General features: G+C 38.1%; 1 protein-coding gene across 3 annotated transcripts in view; it reads right to left on the bottom strand.

Moving 5' to 3' along the window:
• SYNJ2BP (synaptojanin 2 binding protein) overlaps positions 1–12,944 on the bottom strand; it is a 45,973-nt gene that overhangs the window by 13,787 nt on the left and 19,242 nt on the right. For all 3 annotated transcript variants that reach the window (XR_009531717.1, XR_009531718.1, XM_060095923.1), the window contains exon 2: positions 8,532–8,668. Coding sequence is in view for 1 of the 3 variants with exons in the window: in XM_060095923.1 (XP_059951906.1) it covers positions 8,532–8,668 (137 nt within the window). In the remaining 2 variants the exon portion in view is untranslated. The remainder of the gene's footprint in view (positions 1–8,531; positions 8,669–12,944) is intronic.

Below are 12,944 nucleotides of genomic sequence, written 5' to 3'. Positions count from 1 at the left end.
GAAGAAGGGGTAAAGTTACTTAGAACTCAGAGTAACTCTTTTCATTTTTGAAGCTATGTTTTCCTAGAACTGAGGTTACATGGGCCATCTGAAGAGCACCTAAGTTTAAAACAACAACAACAACAAAAGGAATCTCTCCTTTCTCTGAGCTCCTACTGCCAGCCCTGTTTTGACACTTGGGATTCTGTTACTGTATTTGTATGTCTTCCACGAGCATCAACCTGCTTCCCTACAGCTAACATGGTCTCCCAGGTTACCACTCTATCCTTTATATGTCTAATCCCTGGCATGGCCAGCTTCAGCTCTAGAAATACAACTCGGAGAAGCTCTTCCACAATTTAGTTGGATGTGGTACAAATCTACCAGCTCCTTCTACTGTTCTTGTTTCCTTTTGAACAAATTCCCTTGATTCCATGGATATCCCTATTCTCCTCAAATTTACTAAAAACCGTATTTCTGTGATGATACAAACTTCTAAAATGTTTCGGTGAAGGTGAGTCCTACTACTTAAAGGTGAGAGATGTGAAGGGCTCTGGTATTAACACTTCTCAGTGTCAGGAGTGACACTGGTCACAAGTGGTATCTATTCTATGCTGCACTCAGTGACACAGCATAGCCTAATTTATGCAAAATCTACGTATCTTTTATACATGTCAATGTCAGCAACGGCAGCAAGAACATCTAATATATTTGGTAGGTTCTGTGCTATATGTTTTACATACATTATCTCACCGAGGAATCACAATAATCCTATGAGGTAGACACTATTTTTATCTTGTTTTCACAGAAGAAAAAACTGAAGCTTAGTAAGGCTACGTAATTTACCCAAAGTCATAGTAAGTGTAGAAGCTAGGGCTATAGGGGTTTTATATCCTGGAAGGAAGACTAAAGTGCCCTGGCCTTTTACTGCTCCTTCTGCACTACTTTCCTCCACCTTGACTCACCAGCTATTCTTTCCTCAGCTGAAGATCAAGTCACTGACTTATTCAACCTTCTCATCTTCCTTGTCAGTTTTCCTTCTCCAAGAGGTTCAAAATTGTCCCTCCACTCTATTTCCTGCCAATATCCTTTTGAATTAATCTATCAACACTTTGGCCTTATAAACTGTCTACCTTTCCAAAGTGAAGAATTCCAGCTCTATTCCATTCTAAGCGCCAACAGGCATAAGCCTTCAACTTCAACATTAGGCATGCTACAGCTCCAATATCTCAAACTCTTAAAAAAAACAATTTCTACTTTCTTCATACCTCCTATACCTCTGTGAATGCCCTCTTTATCCTCACCAAAGCATTTTACACATCTAGGAGTTCCTAGTATTTCAAAAAAGCACTTGGAAAACTATTAGAATCCCTCATCCCCATGATCTTCTGCCATCTTTCCAGTGCTGGGCAACACACTGCATTTACTTTCCTTGTCATCAGTGCGTTTAATATTCCTAGAGAAAGATACACAGTCACATTCTCTACCACAGACGCATACTAGCCGGCTCCCGCTGCGTCCTTACAGCCCTTCTCATCTGGTGAACTCCCTAATAAATATGCACTGGTAGCTGTTCCAAGACCTTTCCTACCATCAAACTCCAACTCCAATCACCTCTCTCTTCTCAGCAGATTCCTTTGCCTTATCTTTCTTGAGAATACTGAGAACTTCTGAAAACACTTCTCTCCATTTTCTTTCCTTTCCCCTCAGTTCCTTGGTATCTCTTAGTGCTGCTTTGCCCTTATTTCTGAATTAGAGTTCCTTTGTCTAGGCTAACCCATTTACTAGTGCTCTCGATCGTATTCCTCCTAGCCTCCTTACAGAACGTAAGCAGTCACTTACCCTCTTGATTCCTTAATTATTATTGTTCTCTGCCCCTTCTCAACTGAAGTTACCCTCATCTATTAAAACACACACACACAAGTATTTCTTGGAACCCACCATCACCCTCTTCCCATCTTCTTTCTCTCCTCTTTCTTTGCCAATCTTTTTGAAAGAACTGTTTCATGCGCTGTCTCCACTTCCTCACCATCCGCTCCCTCTATTTCCTTGTGTTCTCAATATATGAGGTGGGGGTGGGGTGGGGGGGCAGGGAAGAACATGCTACCCCTGCAGGTCAGCAGTAACTTCCAACCACCAAATCCTACAGCCCTTTTTCAGTGTTCAGACCACCTCCTCCCTTCTGCAGTTCTCTCTTGTCTTAGCTTATGAACACTTGGATCTCTTAGTTCTTGCACTATTCTGTATCCCTTCCTTCCTTCTTAAGGTAAGTAAATATTCCTCAGTATCAGTGGTCCTTTGTCCTCTTCTCTCCCATGGTGAATTTTCACAATTTCAACTATCATCTGCTAGACAACTCCCACATTTTCATCCCTACTTCTACTTCTGGATTTGCCAGTTTCCTGCTGGGTACCTATTCTGCCAGCTGGGGCATATTCTGTTAAGACCCCAACTCAACATATCCAAAGCCTCTTTTTTATTTCCCACAAAACCAAACTATCCTGACTTCTTTCTTATTGACACAACCATTCCTTCAGACTAAAATTTTGGTAATATTTAAAAACTCTGTCAATCTTTACATACAATATATTGGCAACTCCTGTAGTCTAACACAATAACATTACTCATACGTTATTTTCTTTCTATTGACTCTCTCTTTAGGTTATGAATACTTTTAGTTGAACTACTGGGATCGCCTTCTCTCTAATTTACTTTCCTCTGGGTCCTCCCTCATTCTAATCTATTCAAACATTATGTCTTCAGATCAATCTTCCTAAGGTATAATTCTGTTCATGCCACTTTATTGCTCAAAAACAAAAACAAAACTGGGAGCAGGGGAGGAAAGAGTGCATGCCTGATTTCTCATTCTGGTATGCAAAGTCCTCCAGGAAATGAAGGACTGGAAACCTACCTTTCCAGTTTAATCTTTCATTACCCTTTCATACATCCCATGCTTTAGCTAAATCACACAACTCACTGATCCTGGGACATAAAACATATATTCTTACCTTCATACCTGTGCTCAAGCTATACCCATCACCTGAACACCTTTCCCTTTGAAAAAATTCTATTTATCTCCCAAGACTGATCTTAAATACGATCAGTCATGCTACCTATAGTGTAGAAATGAATACAGGGTTTTCTAGTTGATAGACTGTGATTTCATGCTACCAAGCCACCTTCTGATTATGTCTTGGTTTTTTGGCAGGTAGATTTGTCAAAGGGAAAGAACTTCAGAATTTCTACAACCATCACAGTGAATTCTCAGACTCAGTTTTCTAGTTAATTCCTGGTAGAGACAGAATAGGTACGAGATTGCTGATGGTAGTGGGAATACTCACGTAACTAAACTTGCCCATTGGGTAACTGCATTTCTCATTGTAAAGGAATAGGTATTTTCTCTCAGAGGCAGACAAATAAGTTAGTGATGCAGTCTTGTCAACAAATGCCAAAGATGTCATAGCTCCATATCAGAGCCAAGTTTCATAATGATATGAATGCAAGTGGGAAAACTGAGTCACTACATGACATTCAATGACAGGAATTGAGCTCAAAATAATCTTTGCTGTAGCAGTCAGTTTTAATAGCCGGGAATCACTGTATATTTATTATCATGTCTGGAGCTGTCTATCCATTTTACATGTACTAACTTATTTAATCTTCACAATAGCCCTATAAGTTAGGAACCCCATTTTATGAGTAATAAAACTAGAGAGGCTATGCAACCTGTCCATGGGCATACAGAATGGAGGTAGCAAAGCTAGGATTCAAACTCAAGCAGCCCAGCCCCCAAACCTTCACTAACAACACTAAACCTTAGGAATTTACATTGTAAGCAAGAATTTTATTTCTGCAGCCTATCGCTATCCATCACATTAATGTTGGAAATTAAATTTTTATTGGTTTTGGAGTTTCGGTTTTATGTGTTATACTATACGTTTTAGAGTTGTATGAAAACAGTGTTTATATGTTAATATTTTTATTCATTTTTATATATTGAAGTGGCATTCACATTAATAAAGCAATTTAGTTAAGTGCCACTTCATTGACAAGGCCTTTCTAGATAACTGCACTAGATGTGAATGATTTACTTCCTGAATCTCCATACTATGTAACTATCTTAAAGCTCAAACTGATCTCTGTCTTATAACACTTTATATTGGACTGTAAATAACTTAGGCTGGATCTCAACTCATCATTATAACCCTTATAGTACCTGAATACTACTGTGAACAACATTTGAGTATAATAAATGCCACACGATTTCCTGAGGTTTGGCTGCAGAGTATACTCTGCAAAAGCCATAACTACACAAAGCCTGGGTGACATTGATATTACACAAAGCTGAAAGGCCTAGACTCTAATAGCAGCTCTAGCTGCCAATGACTCAGTGTGTAATCTTGGTCCTCATGTGAGTTTCCTTTTGCTAGCAGGGAAGAAAGACATTGGGTGACATCAGGCAAAAGACCACAGGCCAATTATACCTTTCAACCCTCCTAGTTAATTCTAAAGGTATCCTAATATGTGAGGTCAGTTACTCTAATTGCTTAAAAAAAAAAAAAAAAAGAGGCCCTTTAGAAATGCAAAGGGGGTTTCTTTTTTAAAGAACCATTTCTCATCCTTTGCCCAAGTATGCTGGAGGTAAAACAGCTCCATAAAACAAATGATGATTCTTTCTCAATTGACAATATATCTCTCTACTCCAAAGCCAAATCTGCTTTCCAATATTTACCTCCTCTAACTGTTTTTACGGATTCCAGCTCATACTGACTAACCTCCAAGTTCTGTAGATTTTTATCCCTAAATATATGTGGAATCCACTTTCTCTTTATCACCATCCTTACTAATATAGACCAGAGGTTCTCAAAGTATGGTCCCAGGATCAGCAGCATTAACTTGGGAACTTGTTAAAAGTGCAAATTATTAGGTCCCATCCTAGCAATCTGGTGAAGTTTGAGTTAGCTTTAACCTAAACTGCCTGAATGTCTTCTCCACACCCAGCCTACTTACCCTACTTAATCCATAGTCTATGCATCCACAGATTCCATCAGTGATTTTCCATTTACTGAGTAGTGATTTTTCAAATATAAGTCTGTTGACCCATTCCAAAAGTGGGTCAAGACCAGTATTTAATTTTAAGTAAGTGAAATTAGAAGAAAACACAAAATATTAGAATGTATCATATATAGAAGAAATAGGTATTATTTTGTTAAACTTTGCTTCAGTTATGTGTGTGTGCATGTGAGTATTTCCTATTATGGGTCATAATTCAAAATGTTTGAAAGACACTTGCCTACAACAGTGCTTCTCAAACTTTATTCATGGGCTTACCCAAGGATCTGTTATAATGCAGATTTTTATCTGAGTGGGTCTGGGTCTGAGGAGCTTCCTGAGACTCTGCATTTGTAATCAGCTCCCAGGTGACTGCCAGATTCCTTGGACCTCACTTTTACTACCAAGAGCTATTCAACTGAGAAATTTTAGAATACTGCTCAACTTGCTACTTCAGTTTCCTTAACTCATGATATTGTAAGTTATATTAAACTTGAGATATGACAGATTTGCAACTTGCTAGAAAATTTTGCTAACTGAATGTTCAGAGTGTTGGGATTGTGGTACTCTAGTTAACCAATGGGGAGTCATACAATTTTTTGCTTTAACTGTGGTTGTTATCAATCGATGAATTTCCTATTTCTTGCCTTAGGAAAGGAGTAAACTGAGTTAAAATATGATTTCTTGGATGATTAATAATTTTGGATTGCCTTAGGATAATCTAACATTATCTTAGGATAATGTAAGAGTTACTGGAGCACTAACTATAGGATAATACAAATACAGATGTATAAAATATAAAGAATGGGCTCAATTTAATAAGCACTGACCTCAGATTATACTCTGGATATCTTCATTTTCCCCCAAAATCTTGAAGTGAATTACAATTTTGGGGGAGGGGTTCTCTTTTTTCATTAAAGGTGAAGGAAGAAAAAAAATAGATTATCTAGCTCTAATTAATCAAGCCAAACCAAAAAAGTTATAATTCATTCACAGAGCAAAGATTTACTAGATGCTTACTCTGTGCCAGCTACAGGCCTACATGTTGCGGATAGAGATGAGAAGACAAAGACTCCTCCTTAAAGGTACTTTGTCTATAGGATTCTGTATATTTCAACATCTCTGTAGCTGATTGGATGAGGGTTTCTGGTGGGTCTTCCCCATTGATCTAAGAGCACAGACTGGTCTTTCATTTTCTTTTAATTTTCCATGGCACCTGGCACAGTGCTCTGCAGGCCATCAAATACAATAGTTAATACATGTTGATGACACTCAACTCTTTTATTCACCAAAGTAAGAATTCCGTTTGAAGAGAATATGAAATGCAGCTGACTAATGGCCCAATCCATGCCATTCTGTTATATAATAGGTTTGGTCAAAATGGAACATTAATCTGTATCCTATAATCAGCTACATCACCCTGAAGTTATAAGTTTCATTAAACATGTAGAGTTCACTGAGAATTGACTATTCTTAACTATCTACCTCCCTTCATTTAGGTAGACACACAGGAGAAATGAGAAACCTAGATAGTTTATTTTTTTACAAAAATATTATTTCCCCAGGTTCTCTGATAACCTATATAAATATTAAAGCATTCTCACCATCACACACACACATACAAATGAACTTTGGGTAAGGACTCTCCAACCCTCATCTCAACTTCAGATCTTTTCTTCTATTGGTAATATCTGTTTTTGTTTCATGGTTGTCAGATACAACAGGGTCTTAAAAATCATTTACATTCATCCACAGTGATTACAAAAAATTAAATTTCACTTTTGATGAGAAAGGAGAAACTGCATGATAAATCATGCAGTTATTTAATTTTAGAACTTGAAATTAATATAAAACATGGGCATTATTTAGGAAGAAATGGAAAGATTAAATTAATAGTCAATAATAACTCACCTGAAATCTAGACCACTTAATGATACTTCTATTAGTTACCCAAAATGGATATGTACTAAGGAAAGGACACATTATTAGTCTGATTACCTGGCAACAGTTAAAGAGTTGGAGCAAATTTTACAACATGGAAAAATAACCATGTGAGAAAACTAGGGAATCCCATAAAGAATAAATGAGAATATGGGCTAATAAATAATTTAGCATCATTTTACAGAGACTCCAAAGCCAATTATAAATGAGTACTTAAGTACATCAAAGAGATAAAGTGAGCTCAAGAATAGATGGAACCATTTAATGGTTAATACCTAACAAGTTCACTTAAGGATACAGTGGGAATAGGATGGTGAGACGATATTTCTTAAGAAACAGGATCTAGAATTTGAATTTTGGAGCAAACTCTTGGCAGGGAAACTGGAGTCAGGGAATATAGCCCTAGATAAAATAGAGAATATGCTGGCCTTTTCCTCTTGCATAAGCTCCATCTTTTTCCCTTTCTCTGTTGTCTTTTTTTCTCTCCGTTATCTGTCTTACATTTTTGCCTTTTCTTTGCCTGGCATTTCTTCCTCTCTTCTTTCACATACTTTTTCCTTGATTGACTAGCACATAACCTTGAATCAATGTCGTACATATATTTGTAGTATTTTATATCTTGTAGAGATATTTGTAATAATTCTTTTATTTTGATAAAGTCAAGTCCTCTTTGCTAAAAATTTTAAAGACAAATGAGCTCAGTTTTTTAGATATCTACTTTTCTTTTCATTGACATTTATCTCCTACCATACCTTTTAAAAAAACTTGAGTGGGCTTCAAATAATTTCTTTTCTCTCTGAGGTGATAGCTCACATAAGAAAGGCTCCTTATCTTGGCTTGTGTCTAATAAATTCTCTCACATTGAGGTTTACGTCTTTTTGTTCCCTAATTCTACCCTTAATAGAAAAGACTAATTTCAGTTTTTATACAGAACCATACATAAACTCTATTATTAAATAACCATGCAACTTTCTGTTTAGGATAACGAACCCTAGCTCCTCACTCATCTTTTAGGAGGCAATACAGTATATGGGTTAAGAGTAGAGGTTCCAAATTCACAGACCAAGTCCTCTGCCATACACTAGTTGAATGACCTTGAGCAAGCTGTTTGACCTCACCAAGCCTCAGCTTCCTTAGCTGCAAAATAGGCATAATAATTGTACCACTTCATAGGGTTGCTACAATATTAAATAAGTTTAAAGTTCTCAGCATATTGCTTGACATAGAGTGCTCAAAACTTTCTAACCATTCTCATTTTTCAATAATTTACCTTTAACCAAAGCTTTTTGAGTAATATGGCTCTCTTCTTAACCCCTGTATTTTTCAAGTCCCTCTTCACCATGGAGCCTAGTTCCCAGTGTTCTGGAGAGAATGCAGTTATCTGTCAAAATATTAAACTACATACTATACTTTAATCTTAACAACCCATTCTCAAGTTTTCCTTACTGTATTTCCTGATCCAAAAGGGCAGGCAGGAATCTTCCCAAGGAAGGAGCTGGGGGTAGGAACTAGGGTCTAGGGAGCCGGGGACAGTGAAGGAGGCGGAAGCCAGTTCTCACCGAGAGGATCTTATCACCCTCCTGGAGCCGCCCATCCAGGGCTGCAGCCCCGTTCTCTTTGATGCTGCTGACGAAGATGCCACTGTCATTGGAGACATACTGCTGATCTGTGCCACCGACGATGTTGAAGCCCAGCCCTAAGAAAATCATGGAGGAGTTGTAAAGGAGATAGGGGTGAAGAAGAAGGAAAGGGATTAGAGAAGATGAGGAGAAGGAGAAAGGAAAGGCCTTGTGGCAAGGGTGGGAGTTGGGGAGTGGGGGGCGGGTAGGAGGTGGGGAAGTTAAGACTGTGATGTAGCTGGTGGCTAGTCATGGGCAAGGTCAATGATTAGTACGATTATTATCACCAACAGAGGTCAAGAGTGCCGAGAGTTGCCCACTCAGACCAGGCAGGACTAAAAATACAAACACAATGATCAACATGGTTAGGTGAATATAAAAAGAAAGACCTATACTGAGCTTAGTGAAAAAATAACGGTGATCCTTTTAAGATGTGCTTCTGCTCACATTTGATTTTGATTCTGTTGGTGGCATTCAGAGGCCCCAAATCTTGACTTTCCTGCTTAGAAGAAGCTATGCTTTAAACTAATCGGCAAATGAACTGTTCCTTATTTAGTGGGAGAGAGATTATTAAACAAACCATCCCCTCAATACTTCTCCGAACTTCAGGAGAGTTTGTGGATGGTGGTGCTTTGGAAGAAATGACCTTGGGAGTTCTTTTTTTTTTTTTTTTTCTAGGTTGAATTGAGGGGGCAGTACTGTAGGCATTGGCAGAAAACCTGGGAACTAAAAAGGTAACTTATGCTTCATGACAGGACTAAATCACCAAATTCACTCTTCTTTCCTTTTATACCTCAAGTACAAATAACCACATCCTTGGGTACAGTGATTGCCAAGTTTTATTCACTATAGATAACTGATAACCTATTGATTAGCAACTACCCGTTTCCCCCTTTTCCTAGCCCCCGGCAATTACCATTCTATTCTTCACTTCAATGTGTGATTATTTTAAACAAGGATAAAATTTCAGTTATGCAAGATGGAAGTTATGGAAATCTGATGTACAACATTGTGCCTTACAGATAACAACAGCCTTATTAGACACCTAAGAATCTGTTGAGAGTAGATCTCATTTAAGTGTTCTTACCACAATAAAATAAAATTGAATTAAAAAAAGAATGAAAATTGACTACCAAGGTAATTTCTCCATGGACCAAACACTAAGTTGTGAGAAGGACTTTATTTTACAAAACCATTTATAAAGGGATTTTATCTATGCAATAAAAAGAAATGAAAGAAAAGGGAACTTCCCTAGGGCTTTCTTTATGTCAGGTACTGTAGAATTCAAAGCCACAGTGCAAAGAGAAAGGAGATAGTTAGGAAACAATTGAAAAACAAATATCTGGCGGCACAACTGGAAAAAATAGACATAATCAGTAGCCTTCTACTGGTTTCAATAGAAAACAGATAGTTAAGGTGAGAGGAAAGCTTTTAAGTGAACCTCACAATATTAACATAAGCAGTAGCGAATCGATCTATGATTTAAGGAAACACATGGCCAAAGAAGGAAGCAGCAGGAAATGTCTAATTGAAATATCATACCTCATATACAGTGTACCTATAGGTAGAGAATGAAAAGAAGAATACATAATAGAAAGAACTTCCACTGGAAGATGACTATTTCAACTTCTTTAAATGGTAGGGTATGAAAATTTTATGTTACTAAATGGTTTCCCTCAGAAAACTCTTAATTTGAATCATAGTGGGTGGGAGGGATTGGAAAGGGGATGGGAGGTAGTTAATTTAGATCAGATGGAAAGGTAGGTGGACCTTGATTATAAAAGGCTTTGAAATAACTTTAAGACTGTGACAGGTTTGAGCAAGGTGGTTGAGGCCAACCAGCCTCTCTCACTACTGGAAAAAACTATCTGGAGAAAATCTTTCAATGAAATTCAACATCCTCACCAAACACTAGAGCTGCCTCTGGGGATCCTGGGAACAGGAAGTATGTGTTAAGCAGCTGAATGCAACACAGTAATTAGGAAGAAAAGGGACTCTGCTACCGGTTATTTAAAGCTACAGAACAGTGATTAAAAAAGGAGAGTGGATGGTGACCTAAATTGGAAGGAAATCCAAAACAGAGGGGCTATGTGTATACGTATAGCTGATTCATTTTGCTGTACAGTAGAAACTAACACAACATTGTAAAGCAACTATACTCCAATAAAAATTAAAAAGAAAAACAAGGAGAGTGGAAAAAAATCTTACCAAACTTTTCTATAAACAAACAAGTGTAGTCTACTGCCCCCATCACATTATATATAGGCATGTTTATAACCATGCTTATTGCTACTTCAATTGTAAATGAACCACACCAATTAATATGAGAACTTCTGGACTGACATGAAGTCCCTTTCTACCGTTACAACATTTACAAACTGAACTTATCTATAAGTTGAAGCATCGCTGCAATAAACGGGAGTTGCCGAAGAACTGAGTAGCAATACTACCAGTTTAAACCTGGGCCCCATGGATACCTACGTAATCCTCAGTCCACTTATGCATTAAAAATTATTGATCATTTACTGTGTGTCAGGCACTGCATTATATTCTGAGGAAAACATAAAGCTAAACTGGACAGTCCCTGCTTTAACAACAAATAGAAATTGATCCTTTTTCCTGTCCCTTTTAGATTCTGCAGAAGTAAAGTCAGAAGACCTGGCCACAAATTCAACTCCATAACTTACCTGGTATGCGGACTGAAACAAGTCAGTGTATCTCTGATCCTCAGCTTCTTCTTCTGTAACATAAGGATTATAAATTCTGTCCCCTCTACCTCAAAAGGTAGTTGTTAGCATCCAATAACATAAAATCTGAAAAAATCCTTTATAAACTATGTAGTGGTTGCTATATGGAGTAGCTGCACTAAGAGTAGTTGTCAATAAACTGGTAGTGCCTGCGACAACCCCAAACTAGATAGTCTGATGGAGAAAGGATGAATAAATATAAAGTACAAATGTGAAAAGTCTTGAAATACAGGAAGACAGAGAGATTAAAAAGTCCACCCATCTATTAATAAGACAAGAATGGATTGGAACTCCAACTTATTGAAATTAAGGATGTCTCTTACCTGTGACCCACACATCTCCCTCATGAGTAGTTTCTAGCAATGGTGGTATTTAAAATATGCAGTAACCAGGCCAGCGCATGCACCAACCAGATGCCAGCTAGAAACAACCAGAAGGGGAAGGGCTATCCCAGTATATAACTGCTGATTATTGGCTACGTCCTAGGAAAATCTTCTATAAATAGGGTGGATCACATATCTTGGTTTGTCTGCGAGTCTTGATCTACACCTGTTATCTCTGTAATTAAAATAGTCCCCTTCAAGGGCAAAAGCATCTCAGTTTGGACCAATGTGATCATCCTATCAAGGGTAATGTAAGAATATGTTAATTGCGCATGTTTTGTGGTATTGAGGAAATGATGGTAATTTAGGTGTTCATCCTTTGGGGCAGGGGTCCCCAACCCCCAGGCCGCGGACTGGTGGTCCATGGTCTGTTAGGAAACGGGCCACACAGCAGGAGGTGAGCGGCGGGCAAGGGAGCAAAGCTTCATCTGCTGCTCCCCATCACTTGCGTTACCACCTGAACCATCCCCCCCCACAACATCTGTGGAAAAATTGTCTTCCACGAAACCGGTCCTTGGTGCCAAAAAGGTGGGGGATCGCTGCTTTGGGGAACAGGCAACTGAGAGATAATTAAAATTCAGAAGCACTGAATAATCATACACAAAGTAACAGAGTTTTAAAATGTAATGTTGGTATTAATAGTATAAAATCTTCTTAAAAACACATTCATGCAGAACAGTATTACCTACTTACAAAAATGCATGCATATTTAAGGACATGTAAAGACACATTATCTGTGAGGAAAGGATACAGGGTGAGGTTTAGGGATGAAAGGTAAAAATAAAACCAAAGAGGGACCTTGCACATACTCGTGAGGACAATGTATTATGGAGCTGAAGAGTATAATTAATTCAGTTCTTGGCATCTACTATCCAAAAGGGGTTGAAGGGAGAGGGAGAGAGAAAAAGACGAGGACTCAATAGACTTTTTAAAAAAGTGAGTGAATGAAAACGTACTCCATAGTGAACCCTGGTTATAATGTGCCAATAAATTTTTTAAATGTGGCAAGATTAAAATGGATTGCTTGGCCTCTAATTTGGAAGAGAAGTCTAAACACAAAAAAGTACAGACGGCATAAGAATGACACCATCATAGGACTGGGAGAGAAAGAAAATGTGCCTAGTATAACAGCCCTGTAAAATTAAACAAGACATGCCGTCTTGTGGACTCCTCCTGTCTCCAGGTCTGGATCTTGAGCTTGTTTACAAATAAGAGCAGCAACA

This window comes from Mesoplodon densirostris, chromosome 4, assembly GCF_025265405.1.
Source record: "Mesoplodon densirostris isolate mMesDen1 chromosome 4, mMesDen1 primary haplotype, whole genome shotgun sequence".
NCBI classification, from domain to species: Eukaryota; Metazoa; Chordata; class Mammalia; order Artiodactyla; family Ziphiidae; genus Mesoplodon; species Mesoplodon densirostris.
The sequence above is the reverse complement of the archived record's forward strand: the minus strand, read 5'-3'. Positions and strand labels throughout refer to the sequence as shown.